The sequence below is a fragment of the Zeus faber genome (assembly GCF_960531495.2).
Source record: "Zeus faber genome assembly, chromosome: 12".
NCBI classification, from domain to species: domain Eukaryota; kingdom Metazoa; phylum Chordata; class Actinopteri; order Zeiformes; family Zeidae; genus Zeus; species Zeus faber.
The window spans coordinates 12,432,161-12,447,812 of NC_137196.1; the positions used below are offsets into that span (position 1 = coordinate 12,432,161).

The window sequence follows — 15,652 nt, forward strand, 5'->3', positions numbered from 1 at the left end:
CTAAACTTGGCTTACTCAGAAACTATAGTTATTTTAACCACTATTCTAATGCGATACTGTAAGTGTTTACTCCTCTCTGATAGGGATCCATTGGTGGCACAGGATTTTCAGGCCTCCAAGGACCAAAGGGAGACTCAGCTTCTTACCCCCTTCCAGGATTTAAAGGAGATAAAGGGGCCCGAGGGCTGCCTGGAAGGCCTGGTTTAGATGGTCTTCAAGGCCCCCCTGGTCTTAAAGCCCGTAAAGGTTTACCAGGCCCCAAGGGAGATTCGGTGAGTTGTTTGACAAATGTGAGCTTCAACAAACTTACCCCCCCCACCCACACACACACACACACGCGCACACACACATATACACACACACAAAAGTATTGTGATTTTATGTCATTCTTCTTCAGTCTTTATGTTGTTTGGGCAGAATTAGTAATTCTATTCTGTTTTATAATTTGTTGTTGTTCCAGTATCCATTTCCTGGTGGAGAGGGCGATCCTGGGTTTCCCGGTTTGCCTGGGCTTCCAGGAAGACCAGGGCCAGTTGGACAAGAGGGCCCATCAGAATTTGGGACTGTTGGACAACCAGGAGTTAAGGGCGACCTTGGAGTGCCAGGTTTTCCAGGGAACCCAGGGCTCCCTGGTGAGAGACACACACACACACACACACACACACACACACACACCTGTACAGAACGGCTGTCATCAACAGCCAAATGCACTGCAAGAATGATAGACAGAGAGTGTAGGTGTGAGTATACTCACGACAACGCACTTTATATATTCATCTTGCGATGCGCCTGGACACATCATCAGTGTTGTTTCCTGGGTTCATTAGGTGTTTGGGGTCTTGCAACAGACACCCTTGCCCAGGCGACATAGCCAGGCAATCAAGTCCCGGCTTGGTCGTGTCTAGGTAGCACTACCTTGCCCACACCTCTGCTCTCCTGCTGCACAGCCACCTTGAGGCAATTTCAGCTGCCTCTGTGACCATCTTTATTGCCCTTCGCTTCCTCACTCCTGTGATGCCCAGCATGTTATAAGCCCTACAGAGGGACTAGCCAGGGAACGGATGCGTTTTGAATGAGAAGGGAATAAAAAACAATATTATGACTTGAAATGTCATCATACCCCCCCCCCCCCCAAATTTTTCAGAAGCTCACTAACCGTTCATAGTCTCCCCCTTTCTGCAGCTTATCACATGGTTGGTTGTATCACGGTTGGTCAGCCAACAGATAAGAGTTCAACTTTCTATTTCCGTTCATTTCCTTACTGTTTTCCCATGTTTCTCATCTCTATTGGTACTGTTGTCAGTACTGTGGAGTGTACTGACAACAGAGTTCGAGGACATGTTCCATGTTCTTTGTTTGTTGAATACTAGCTTCTTTATATGGACATACTATATATTATTTATATTCTTCTGTTTGGTAGGCCAGAAAGGGGAGCCCAGTCACATTCACGCTGAGGGGGGGCCTGGTCCAGCTGGATTTAAAGGTCAGCCAGGCCTACCGGGCAGCCCAGGTAACTATACAACTTGTCATATATCAAATACCCAGGGCGAAGGATGGAATTATCGATGGTTGGGTAAATGACTTTTATTATAACGGATGAGAATTGGGGTCACAGATTAAACACTGATGAGCTTCACCTCTCAGGGAATCGAGGAACTCCAGGAAGGCACGCATCACCCGGCATTCCAGGACAGAAAGGAGAGAGAGGAGACATCAACTTCCCTGGAAGGCCAGGATCCCGAGGGGAGAACGGTAACGTTTAAATTTCAAACAAATACCCAATATTCTCTCAGGACTGTCTAAGAACTGGTTTAATATATATGAGAAATCATTTGAAAGAAACCTTAGATTATCTATGTATGGAAGACATTCTATGTTTGTGTTTGTCTGTGTTGATTTTCATGTGTCCTCCAGGGGAAAAGGGGCTGGCGGGGCTCCCAGGCGTTCCAGGCAGGGCCTTCCCAGGTCAGCCTGGTGCACCAGGAGCTCCTGGACCTCCTGGAGAGAAGGTCAGTACTAGCCGAAATATCTGACATTAATAAACACAGAATTAGTATGAGCATTAAGTAGTGGAACCATGAGATGAATATACTAGTGTTATTATCATTATTATTTTTATTAACAGATTTTCACTGTTCTAACCTCAAGTTTCTCATAAGCCTCGCAACAAAACCATGATGAACCAACATACATCTGGTTGCACAAACAAAACAGAATAAGCATTCTTTCTCTGCATACTGTACGTGAAAACAGAATCTGTCATATACCTTTTCCTCTGCAGAGGTTGTGAATGTTCTCTGTCGAGTATAACGAGATTTAACCATTTGAATGGAATTGAATTTGACCGCAGCACTGAAAGATAAGAACTCCAGGGCCAATTTAATCCCCCGCAGCGCTGCTATATTTTAGAGAACATTCAGCTATTTAAACACTATTGACAGCTCTAGATCCCTCCGTGTTTTACCAGTGACCCGGATTAATTAATATGTGACAATTGAGTAGTCCTGATTCAATCCTGACCAACCTTTGTAGATCTGTGTGTGGAAACTTGATTGTATAGTTTGCTTCTATTAAATAATGTGTCAATGAAAAATAATTGAACATATGTATATACTGGGTATATATACTGAACATATATGACCGTTATTTAAGTGAATGTGGGTAAATGCTCATTATATAATTTGTGGTGGCAGGGCGATGGCGGTATCGGCTACACAGGCCCTGGCGGCCCCCCGGGACCTCCAGGGGAAGATGGAGCAGAGGGGCACCCTGGAGACCCTGGCCCCACCGGTCGACCTGGGTATCAAGGGCTGCCTGGATTTCCAGGCTCTCCGGGTGACAAAGGTACCAAGACACCACAAAAATACCTGAAGGTCCTGGGTTCAATTCCTACCTGGGGCGCTGTTGGCAACGTACTCTGGTGGGTTATTGCCCAATTAGGGTCCTTTCTGTGTGGAGTTTGCATGCTCCCATGAGGTTTCCTCCATGTAAGGACCCCCACCAAAAACATCATCATCTGACCAGCGATGGACATATGTAACCAGTTCCCCGGGCACATTGTTGTATGCTTCCCCTGCTTCTGTCCCCCGGAGGAGGGACAAGCCAGGATGGGTTAAACGCAGAGGACCCATTTCACCATCTGAAGCGTGTGTGTGTTTGCATGAGTGCGTGTGCTGTGTGACAATTAAAGATTCTTCTAGTTTGCGAGCCATGTGAAACATGCACAGTGCACAGGCGGATGCACGGCGTAATCCTGCAGCTATGTGTTTACAGGAAGTAACGGGCCCGTAGGACTACCCGGACTTCCTGGTGACAAAGAATCTTGTGAAGGTTCCAAACCTGGACAGGCAGGACGGCCTGGACCAGATGGACAACCAGGATATCCAGGTCAGGATGAAATCTGATTTATACTTCTGTTCATGTGCCAGGCTTTTATAATAGCACAGTGAATCCTCTGAACACAACTGTGTGTCTTTATTTTTTATGATATTAAAGCAGCAATATGTAACTATTGGTATTTGGGATTTGGTGCCCTTACTTGTCCAGGTTCTAAGTGCAGTTTCACTTTTACACCACTTTCCTTAAACTTGCCCAGGTGTCCAAAAATAATTCATTTTACCGGACAAATTTTAACCTTATCAATCGCATTTCAATAACAGTCTATGTTCCAAACCCAAATATAATGTACACCTTAGTTACAGTGCCCCTTGCACGGACCTCACAGCTTCAGCGAGCACTAAGTCCACAGCTTGGCCCCCTGCTACCGGTGTAGGTACCAGATGTGCTCGGCCTGGCAGATCGGCTCACACGCCCGAGTCAGAAGGTGAAACAAACCCCATGGCGTAATGAAAGTGAGGGCCGGTGTGGGCCGGCTGATAAGCGGATGCACTACTGGCCCATCTCATCCACGCCGTCAGGGAGGTGGAGCGACTATGCTTTGTATGAGCATAATTACTGGATATTTTGACCGGCAAGTTTATAATCGATCATATTTTTTTTATTTTAATTAATTTTACCAGGCGAAAAACTGTAATTACCGGAGCTTAACATCAAGGAAGTGATGTAGCGTGGTAAAGCGCAACGCACTTTTCCTGCGGTTTTGAACCCGAACACAGAAGTTATGTGGGGGTGGAAAAGAATGAAAGAGGTGCCATTCTCCATGTTACAAGTCAGTGTACCATCAAAATGATTTTGAAACTGTTATCTTAAGCTAAAAAAAAGTTCCATAGTGTTGCATTTAGACATATTAGCCGAGGTTGTTTCTGTTTAATCTGTTCATTCAGATTCTAAAATTATATTATTAAGGCCTATAAATATATATATATATATACTGTGTGTGTGTGTGTGTGTGTGTGTGTGTGTGTGTGTGTGTGATATATATATATATATATATATATATATATATATATATATATATATATATATTGTGTATATATTGTAAATAAATATATATATATATATATTGTGTATATATATTGTAAATATATATATATATATATATACCCGCTTCTCTTGTGTCAAAGTGCAGTGCAGTGCCTCCATCATAGGAAATTTATACATAAAATATAGACATACAGTCTGAAAAGGTATTATTTGGCTTTATTATTATAGGTATTATTTTGGTTTTCATTTCCAAAACTGTCTGTGGATCTCTTTCGTGTCTCTTTGAGAACGCAACATCCATCACCTGCAGCTCTGTGGCACTGTTTACGCTCAAGTCCAGATTTGGTCTCACGCCATAGTTGTTGTGCTGACAATGATTCACCTGAGGTAATAACAGCTGTAAGTTAATGACTAATATGAAAGGCAAAACAGTTGTAATGTTTGAATTTGTAGTAATTGTATATTGTGTATAATCATTTATATGTTGTCTTACTTTCCTCTCCTGTCTGCCTTAGGTTCTGACGGTCAGCCTGGAGAGAAAGGAGCCCGAGGTCTGCCTGGCGTTGGTCATCCTGGACCGGCGGGAGAGCCTGGACACCCTGGTGCGATTGGTCCCAGATCGCAAGGGCTTCCTGGACCAAAAGGGAGCAGGGGTAGAGATGGACTTCCTGGTAATCAAGGTACAAGATTTTTCATTAATTTCTCTAGCTTATACATGAGACAAATGCAACCCTGACAGTGAATTAGCAGTGAAGAATTTCCCATTATTAAGACATCTTGACTATGTCTCACAGAATGTTGTACATTACCCACAGTTTTATATGGTAAAGTATTGTAGGTTGTACTTTTATTCTCTTCATTGTTGATTATATATTACTGTAGATTAGGTGTTCTATAATCTCTCATCCAAATGTGTGATTGTGGCTTATGCAGGTTTAAGAGGAGACCCTGGACCAGATGGTAATCCAGGACTTGGGCTAGAAGGATCGCCGGGCCCCCAAGGGTCACCGGGTTCAATAGGTCACACACTCATCCACACACTTACAATATCTCTCTGTTATGTGAAACATTTGACAGAAATACATTTTTCATAATTCATTGATACACTCACCACTAAGTAGTGATCAAACTAGTGAAGGAAAACTTACTATTGCAGACCTGCCATCCTGCACGCATTTTGCGTACCAACCACGCAATTCTTGGTCAAAATTCGCAGGTACTAAATGCCAGCTGAAGCTACGCAAAAAAATGTTATTACTATATATATATATATATATATATATATATATATATATTTGTAATTTAATTACAGAAAACAATCAATATAATACTGTACATTTTTATTCTGTATTAATACTACATACCTCTAATTGGATCAGATGCTATGACCTTGAGCATGTGGTTCTGTAACTCCTCCTCTCTCCCTCTCCTCTCACTCACTCAACATCTGCAGCGGTGCTTTATTATCCACCGAGATGTAACGCTGCATTGCTGATGTGAAATGGGGAAGTAATCATCATGCACAAAGATGAGACCGTAATGTTAACATAAAGCGTGAGATGTACCGATCGATTGGCCGGTGACCGGAATCGGACGGTTTTCAGCTTGATTGGCCATGACCAGCAGGGCCGACTCTAGCCATTTTGCCGCTCTAGGCAAACTGTCTACAGGGTCGGCTCTCCCTATATCTCGCCTTTAGGAAGAGCCGGCCCTGGTGACCAGTGACCAGCCGATCAGTGTCAGATGTACAGTATCAGATTCTGTGCTGGTCAAATTTACAGCTCGATACAGTGCTCATGTGCCCTAGTCGTAAAAATGCTCCGATACTCAAACCCGATACCAATGTAATGTAACGTAGTTGAAACTCAAAAAGTAGAGCGAAAGAAAGAAAATGAGAGAAATAAAATGTCAGCTGATTGGAGGTACTTCAAGGTAAACGAAGATTAGATCATTTATCTATCGCCTGACTATATTCCAAACTGTGCAGACTACATATCTATCGCTGTCACTACAGTGGAGCGTCTGCTCTGGTTGTTCGTAGTGCACGAGTTCCGCTCATGGTCAACTTAACCAGTCACTCAGTAAAATGAGTCTTTCGATTTGATTCAGTTGGTTTAGTTCAGCGAAGGAGGACCATTTAAATATAATAGAAAGGTATATTTGCACTTAAAGTGAAAGAGACTTTCATCTGAAGTTTGAAATGGACACTTCCATGTTAGTTATATTTTGTGTTACACTAAAAGTCAGTGAGAGTTACAACTTGAATTATACTGAAACTTGGTGACAATCCCATATTCTATTTTATTGGAACTCAGTGACCGTTCCATGTTTTATTTTATTTTATTGGAACTCAGTGACTGTTCCATGTTGTATTTTATTTTATTGGAACTGAGGGACACGTTCATGTTCTGTTATTGTTCCATAGTGAAAAATGAACAATAATAAACACACTGTCAAAATCAGCAATCTCACTATTGTGGTAACTGAAAATTGCAGTGATCGTCCATTATATGTTGCTGTCCTGTCACGTGAGTGTGATCAGATCACGTGATGTATTTGTCTATGACGTACAGCAGATATACCCAATGAGACCAAATGATAAGAAAATGTGATTTCTCCGATCACGGATATAAACTCGAAATGATCGGATGACAATGTAAAAGACATTTAATAGTCAATGTTTAGTTATCAACTTACAACTGAATGAAAAACGGAATCGGCCAAAATCGAAATCGGCAGGAATCGGAATAGGCCAAGAAAATTGCAATCGGTGCATAGCTAGTTGGTAAACATGTTCAGTAGGTTAAGTAAGTTATGTCCTTATGAGATTAAATTGTATACTGTATAAAGTTAGCCGTAGTAGCGATGCGAATCAAGATGTGATTAGCCTCGTTACAAGACGGCTACGGTGTGAATCACTGATGGAGTCATTTAGCTTCAGTAACTCAAACGCCACAGAAACTTCCTGTTACACCATTGTTGTACTCAAAATATTATCCCAAGGTTGGCAGGTCTGCTATTGTATAATTCAAGAACACAGAAAAGCATTGGTTGCAGGAACTGGCGAGTAATGAAGCGTTTCATCAACTGTCAGACTTGCTTTATGGCAATTCAGAGACTTTGTCCGCGTGACTCCACTAGTGTTGCTGATTCTTCACTACAAGATCACCAGTGATGAAAAATACATCACTGGTGATCTTGTAGTGAAGAATCAGAGTCATATGCATGACGAAGGTTCCCCTGATATCACAGGTTCCCAAGGACAAGGTGGACCTAAAGGATTTATGGGGCCACCAGGTATGGATGGAGACCCAGGTGTCAGGGGTCCCCCAGGGCCTTCAACGCTGCCACTCCACGCTGTAATGGGTCCTTCAGGGGAGCCTGGGCAGCCGGGTATGTATCGCAAAGTAGTTAAAAATGTGGGGTTTCATAAGGCATAATGTTGAGTTGTACAATTTTCAAAAATCGTATTTTAAACTCCCATGTAGCTTTTCTTTACGAAGAAATAACAACTCTTAAGATTTTACAAATGTTATCATGCTTCAGTTTTGTGGGCTTATTCACAATGTTGTACATACTAAAGCGGTACAATGTTAGATTTGCTGTTTTGTACCAGGTCTTCCTGGTCCGGACGGTCATCCTGGAGACATTGGAATTCTTGGTGCCAAAGGACTGAGAGGGGCCAAGGTTAACCAGGGGGTCCCAGGGCCGAGAGGTATGTAATGGTATGTTTCTGTGCATTTGTGTTTATTTCGGCACATGCAAGTCAGAGGAGTAGCATGTCCTCGGTTAAGGCGAGAGAGAAATCAAGAGTGAAAGAGAAAAGGCTAAAATGACTTGAGTGTTGAATAATTTCTGTTGATATTGGGGTTTGTGTGTCCAGGTCCTCCTGGTGAGCCTGGTGTGGATGCATTCTTCTCCAGAGGTAGTGCGGGGCCTACAGGACTTCCAGGAGAGCCAGGATTCTTGGGCTTTCCAGGTAGGATGTAAACATAAAGAGCCTCCTTTACAGCATAGGTGAGCGTCATATTCATGGGGATGTTTGGGTTGGGTTTAGGCTCTGAAGTTCTCTCTGTCAGTTTCTCTACAGAAAGCAAACAGTAAGGTTTCAACTTTGCAATGCCACACAAACCAAAACATCTATTTTGACTTGACCCTATAAAAGTTCTACTGTTGTAACTTTGTGACCAGGCCAAAAGGGAATCAAGGGAGATATAGGATTCCCTGGAAATCCCGGTGTGGATGCTTTGCCTGGTCGAATGGGGTCCAAAGGAGTTAAAGGAGAGACTAATTACCATGGATACGGACCTCCAGGGCCACCTGGGCAGAAGGTGCTGATGACATATCAGTTTGAAAAGCTTGCTTTGTATATGTTATTCGGATCAATGGTGATGATGCTGTTTAATAGCCGTTCTCTTTTTCACTCAGGTACCTTTTTTTTTCTGGTCCTTCCTACCCTCAGGGTGAACCCACGTCAGACTGTGAATATAGGGTTAAGGGCGAAAAAGCAGATCCTGGTTTAAGAGGTCCGCCGGGTGTATCTGGGAGCCGCGGTATCAAGGGGAACATGGGACTCACTGGACGCATAGGTTACTACAACTAACTCATGTCATTTTCATATAAATATACTGCATGATGTATATATGATGATTTTTATTTTTGTTCACTGTAGTCACAGTCACTGCAGTTTTATGTAGCTGTAGTATGAATTCTGCCAATCCTACTCCAACTGATGCAGGTCCTCCAGGCTACCCAGGACCCAGGGGTTCAGGTGGACGTACAGGAGCCAAAGGAGCACCAGGGCCAATAGGACCTCCAGGCACAGTCCAAATAGAACACCATTTTTTGACACCAATCAGCCTAATAGAGCGGCATATTTCACTGGCATTATGGCACAGCAATATTACACAAATTGTCTTTCTTCTATCTTAAAATATGGTTTGGAAGGATACTTGCATTCCTCCTAACATTTACTCTTACTGTCTTTACCACCTACCCTTACCACAGGTATACCAGGACTGCCCGGTGTCCCTGGCATCCTGGGACCAAAAGGAACCCAGGGCCAGGATGGAATCCCGGGTCCAGCTGGGCAGAAGGGAGAGACGGGTAAAACACATCCTGCAAGTGTTCATTTAAATCAGTATAAGTAGAAACGAGGGAGGAAGGAGAGTTTTCTAACCGATTTCTAACTCCTCACGCCAGTCTTACTAGGAGGAACTACCGGGAGGCGTGGAGATGATGGTCAACCAGGTAAGGTTATAAAGTTGGTTCTAAAAGTGCACCTTTTCGGCTCCTTTTTACACAAGTTAATATAGGTCTCTGAGGTCCCCATAACTTGTTTTTGAAGTTTTTTGCTGAAAATACCACTCAGATTATGCATTGGAGACATTCTAACATGCCTCTAAATCCGTTGTGTTCCTGACACTCGGTTCAAATGGGAGGACCCACCCTCCTGAGGCCACGAGTTATGTGAGGCAATGACGTTTGAGCATGGCTTCGGGGTTTGGTTCTATTTACTAGTCTAGTAAGTCTAGTCTAGAAGAAGTCTTCAAACTAATCTTTACTCATATTAGATCTACAAGGCCTAATTAAAAAGTTTGTTCCGACTTTGGTTGCCGTGTTCCAGGCTTTTGGGAGACATGGACGCCGCACCGTGATTCTGGCATGCAGGGATTTTTTGTTTCAAGTAAACGTCTGAAAATAAAATAAACTAAATACATCTACAATAAAAAAAAAACAATTTTTATTAGTTTTGTTTGTTTTGCTCCATTGATCCACTGTGCGTGTCTGCACAGCGGATCGATGGAGCAGATGACTGCGTAACAAAACACAATTATATATATGACAGAATAAAAGGAAAAGTATAATAGGTCTCTGGCAATTTCGCCTAGCGCACGCCACCCAAGTGGCATTTTCAGGGACCTCCGGCACAGAGACACAGACGATGGGGTTGTAGACACACCAGTTTATTGTCATGAGTGGGCTAGTTGGATTAAGCCCAGGAGCAGATGGACATGTGTCAGGACAAGGTCTCCTCTCCTGAGTGTGTGTGGGGATGGGGGTTTTACCTGTTGCTCATTAGACCAACCAACGAGCAACAGGTCTGTAGCCACTCTGATCCTGGACCCCAATTACGTAGATCCAGGACAGGTGTGGCTGCTCAGACCACGCCATCCCCACACCACAGTCCCCTTTAAACACAAGATGGCACCAACAGAAAGGGCCAGAGTGGGACTGATTTTCATCCCAAGAGTTTCATGTGGCTCACCGGCCCACTCTGGTAGGTGAGTGGCGTTGGCGGGTGTGTTAGGGTCCAAAAATAAAATTGACAGATTTAGCTCTTTATCTTTGAACACCTATACCTAGTTTGAGTGTTCCCATGACAATAAATAAATAAATTTAACTCAGTAATTAAAAAAATGTAAATTAAACATACCTTTTATTTTGTGCATGTAAGATGTAGATTTGATCTAAAGCATATAGACTTAGTTTGAGTATTCTCATTCATACGACAAAAAAGGTTATTGAACTTTGAAAATTTAGTCATGTAATTTGAAGACGGCCCCTAATATGCCATTGAAACAGCGACCGACTCTCATCGCTGCCGCTGTCCGTGAAGCAGCACCTCATTCTGTGAAAGCTATCAGCTGCTTCCCCTTGGGAGTTCCGGAGAAATGTCTATTATAATGTGATTTTAACCATGTGAAAACCAGCTGAATAAAAAGTTCCCCGGATGAATGCAATACTCTTCCGTAGTTTTCAGTCTTTCAGGATCTGGAGGGCCGCTCTCATGGCCTCCGTACCTGCCCACAGAGGTGTTCTGAGGTATTCAGGCCAATGGGATCTCTTCCCAGGACTGTCTGGACATGTAGAAACCAGGTTTGATTGACAGTTGCCGACACTCCAGTGCCAGTCTTGTGGAATCAGTGATGTCATATGAACAACAACAAAGCCTGACTTGGGCACAGACAAAATTAGAATGAACTGGTGGAGTATTATTATTGTTAGAAAACATGTTGTTTTTTTTTCGGTTTCTGTAGGCCCAGTTGGAGAACCTGGTTCCCCTGGTGCACCTGCACAAGGAACTCATGGACCAACAGGAGACAGAGGCCCCCCCGGGCCTATTGGGTCTCCTGGTCTCAAAGGACAAGCAGGGGCTGGAGGGAGTTGTCTTCCTGGGCCAAAAGGCGACCTAGGTTTCCCCGGCAACCCTGGCAGCCCAGGTGCACAAACAGCCTTTAAAAAACCTTAAGAGTGTGTTTTCAAGTGTTTTTTGGAGATATTTCTTCCTCTCGCCAAACTTATTTATCATAACTCATCCTATAAATGTTAAATTATTATAGATACATTTTGCATGGTATTGATCTTTATTCACAATAACAAAATTATCACCTTTATACTTCTACCAACAGGCAGGAAGGGTTTACATGGCTCCCCAGGGCCCAATGTTTCCGGCTCAAAGGGAGATAGAGGCAACCCAGGTTCAACTGGGAGTCTAGGTTTTCCTGGCCAGACTGGAGAGCCAGGGCCCTCAGGACCACCTGTGAGTGTTTTGGAACTGTGTATTTTTAAAGGTTTTATAATAATTTAGATATCCAATCTAATTAAACACTCAGATGCGAATTGCGCATCAGTTTCACCCGCTATCTGCCCCGTCTCAACATCTGATTCACAAAAGAAATTGCACTAATGAAATGCCAGTGCAAACATGCCCATAAGGCTTTGCTGCTGAGTGCAATTTGCCCTTGTTTTGCATCTTTGATTGCGGATGTGCGGAGATACACTGAGATGCGTGGATTCAAACATGCTATACTTTTAGATTAAAATTGACTTAGTATTTTTAGGTTTATGTGCAGTGACTATAAAACATTTAAAAAGAATGACAGATTATTTTTACATACTTACTCTACCAAAAAGTTCATTTTTGCAATGCGGGGAAAAACACTGCAGCCTTTCAGGCCGCTGCAGAGCCGTCCATTGTCCTATGAGGTTCAACGCCATCTGTGGTTCAATGCCAATTTTGACCACTTTATCACTATTCTCTATCACTTTTAGTTGTTTTTTCAATATCTCTTGAGTTAGATAGGAATTATGGAACCGTTTTTGTCAACATTTGTAAAGCCTTTTTTGGACAAAAATTTCAAAGTTTTCACAAGTTGCTTTTGAAGTGCCTTTTGAAAACCACGGACAGCTACCCATTCAAGGCACCAGTATAGGATGCTGTTACATTAATAATAATTTAAATAATAATGTCAACATTTAATTTACAGATCACTGGAAAGTCTGGGCTCAGTGTGTGTAGTCAAACTACCAGACTTTCATAATTTTTTTTTTTTTTTAATGATTAGAGATTCTCCGTTTCTTATCCTTTAAAAATGACATTTGCACTTATTTTGCACTCAACGGGAAGTACAGTTACTTTGCACTCCTGGGTTGTAAAAACCTGCATGTCTTCTGCCAAAAACCTTGGTAGGCTAAATTGACTATATTGTCAATAACTCATAGGTATGAATGGTGTGTGAGTTTATGACCATGTGATGGATTGGTGGGCGTCTCTGTTCCTTTCACCTCTCCCCATGACCCTGAACAGGAATAAGATGGTCATGGAAATGGATGGGTAACTGGCACTTTTTAAAAAGCAATATATATTTCTTAATTATTCTTGAAATTATTCAGCAACAGCTGCAAAAGAACATTTTAAAATATTGCATTGTTGAAGACATTGTTGTGTCTTAAGAACTTAAACAGTAGCCAAACCTTTTATTTTTATTTTTTTTTTATTTTTATTTTTTTATTTTTGGTTTGGTAACTCTTTAGTGGTTCTTACATATTTATAGTTGAGACAAAGCTTGGTCTGGTGATCTCCTCAGGGGTCGGGAGCCAGGCCTGGAGACCCGGGGCAGAGGGGTGATTCTGGTCCTCCTGGGGACACAGGACCTCCCGGTAATCCATCATTTAACTTTACTGAAAAGATCAAATGCCGTCTTTACAATCACAAACACATAAAGCGGATCTGCCACCACAATGTCGTGAATTCAAAACCACCACAACACAGGTCTACAACAATTATTTTGGCGGATGGCAGATAAAGTTTATCGGGTCTGAGTCAAGTCCTTGGTTTGAAGGGGGCCAGACCAACTCAAAATCAATTGGGGTTTAAACTCAAGCAAAGACTGAGAGCAGAACAGTGCAAGTCAAATTCAATACCGTTTTTTGTCATCTACTATTATACTAATGGGCTAAATATGCATTAACTTCAGTGTAAAAAAGACAGATGACAGGTCAAAGGTTATGCAGAAGCCATCCTTTCACATTTCACAGGAAGTTGTTAGATTGATTTGATTAGATAGCTATTTAAATTAGACCAGATTGACTTTATATTGCAAATATATATATATATATACAGTATATATTGAAAAAAAAGGTTGCCCTTGTCTGGATTTGCCTGGCAATAATATCAGTCTGCATTGTCCAAGATATATTCAATACCGTGACCTTTAAAATGCGGACTCAAGACTGAGTCAGGACACGAGTTCTGCAACCCTCCTCTACATGGCAGACCAGAACTGAAAGTACTGAAAGTTTATAATGTATTTGTTAAAAGAAATAATGTCTGTATTAAAAACGAATTGAAAAACAAATATCCTGTTGTCTACTGCATGGTGTTTCAGGGAACACGGGCGACCCTGGCTACAACCTGGGCCTGAAGGGCCAACGTGGGATGAAAGGCTTCCCTGGTCCCCCAGGTAAATACCTCTAACTCCCCAACTATGTGTTAAATTATCAGTTATCATTCAGTTATGATCCTTATCACTTGTATTCTTCTACTTTTACTTCTCCTACTATTATCAGAATGTGTCTATTTATGTGCTTATTAATATCCCAAATGGGAGCAGCCGAAAGAAGAAGAAGAATACAAATAAATAGTAATATCATGTGTGAATTTAGTTATTTTGATATTGTATAATTTAGGCCAAACTTCCAAAAAGGCTTTCAATATTTATTTATAACATATTTATTATATTTTTGTTCGTTATGTTTCTCTTTTTTCCAGTCTTCTTTTATTCTTAATTGGGGGCCTACAAACACTCCGGCTTGAAATTAATTTTCAGTGATAGCATGGTTTTTTTCTGTGACTTTCATTATACTGTTGTGATATTTTATGATAATCATACCAATTATGATGTTGCCATGATAACCACATTATTATTTGGGAGACCCAGTGCTTCACTATGATTGCTGTTTTATCTTTACAGGTGTGAAAGGAGACACAGTGTATGTCAGCGCCATTACTGAACCTGGTTTCATCGGTTTTCCCGGTCCGCACGGGAATAGAGGACACCCGGGACACGCCGGACCACCAGGACCCACAGGACGTGCAGGTCTCCTACTCAGCTCAATGTGATCCCTATGATTTTAAGATATTCCAACATGTCTGCTTTATTTCCTTTTTGTGGAATACTGAGTTGAAATCAATAATCCTTATTTCTCATGAATATATTTATGATTTATTTATATTTATTTATAAAACACTCAAAATCAGTGTTTCAAATCAAAAATGTTTATGAATGAGGTGACAAGCTCTCTTGCTTATGACTGAGCTAACTGTAGTTGGGAAATAGTTATGCAATTCACAATAACCAAAACCGAAAAACCCTGCTTTGATATATTTTACTTTGTACACTTTCCCTCATCAATTAAGGTCCCAGGGGCTCGAAAGGAGAGCCGGGGTTGAGCAACCCAGGCCTGCCAGGATTTACTGGGAGCAAAGGAGAAAAGGGACATCCGGGACAGCCAGGTTCGTGTGTACATGTGTGTGTTTGTGTGTATACATTTGTGTTGATGTGTAATACACACAGACAACCCAAAACACATTAAATACATGGACAAACAACATGAAATTAGCAGCACTAACAAATGGTACAAGAGGCAATTCATGAAAAAGTCTCAAAAGTCTATCACGTTTCCACTGGTGGGGGGTTAGGTCCTTTGGGAAGCTCTGGAGACCCCGGCCAACGGGGTCCTCGCGGTTTCCCGGGCAGTGGTGGCCTCAGGGTGGCGGACAGCTTCATGATCACCAGACACAGTCAGAGCAACGCCGTTCCAGAGTGTCCTGCAGGAACCGGCCTCATCTACTCCGGCTACTCCCTGCTGTTCATCAACGGCAACGAGAGGGCGCACGGGCAGGACCTCGGTGGGAGCACACACACATATACCATGCCAGATGTTTTTACTGTGCAGTGTAACTGTTTTAAAGCTGCATGGTGCA

General features: G+C 42.2%; 1 protein-coding gene across 1 annotated transcript in view; it reads left to right on the plus strand.

Annotated features, from left to right (window-relative positions):
* The window catches only part of LOC307238357 (uncharacterized protein), a gene marked incomplete at both ends in the record, with an annotated part of 31,867 nt that overhangs the window by 14,755 nt on the left and 1,460 nt on the right, over nucleotides 1–15,652 (plus strand). The window contains 16 exons of the mRNA XM_080011290.1: nucleotides 84–272; nucleotides 461–632; nucleotides 1,421–1,510; nucleotides 1,915–2,009; nucleotides 2,694–2,844; nucleotides 4,899–4,985; nucleotides 8,000–8,070; nucleotides 8,267–8,362; nucleotides 8,583–8,714; nucleotides 8,846–8,972; nucleotides 9,391–9,489; nucleotides 9,586–9,633; nucleotides 11,424–11,606; nucleotides 14,055–14,129; nucleotides 14,640–14,765; nucleotides 15,368–15,577. Of these exons, the coding sequence (XP_079867416.1) occupies nucleotides 84–272; nucleotides 461–632; nucleotides 1,421–1,510; nucleotides 1,915–2,009; nucleotides 2,694–2,844; nucleotides 4,899–4,985; nucleotides 8,000–8,070; nucleotides 8,267–8,362; nucleotides 8,583–8,714; nucleotides 8,846–8,972; nucleotides 9,391–9,489; nucleotides 9,586–9,633; nucleotides 11,424–11,606; nucleotides 14,055–14,129; nucleotides 14,640–14,765; nucleotides 15,368–15,577 (1,951 nt within the window). The remainder of the gene's footprint in view (nucleotides 1–83; nucleotides 273–460; nucleotides 633–1,420; nucleotides 1,511–1,914; nucleotides 2,010–2,693; nucleotides 2,845–4,898; nucleotides 4,986–7,999; nucleotides 8,071–8,266; nucleotides 8,363–8,582; nucleotides 8,715–8,845; nucleotides 8,973–9,390; nucleotides 9,490–9,585; nucleotides 9,634–11,423; nucleotides 11,607–14,054; nucleotides 14,130–14,639; nucleotides 14,766–15,367; nucleotides 15,578–15,652) is intronic.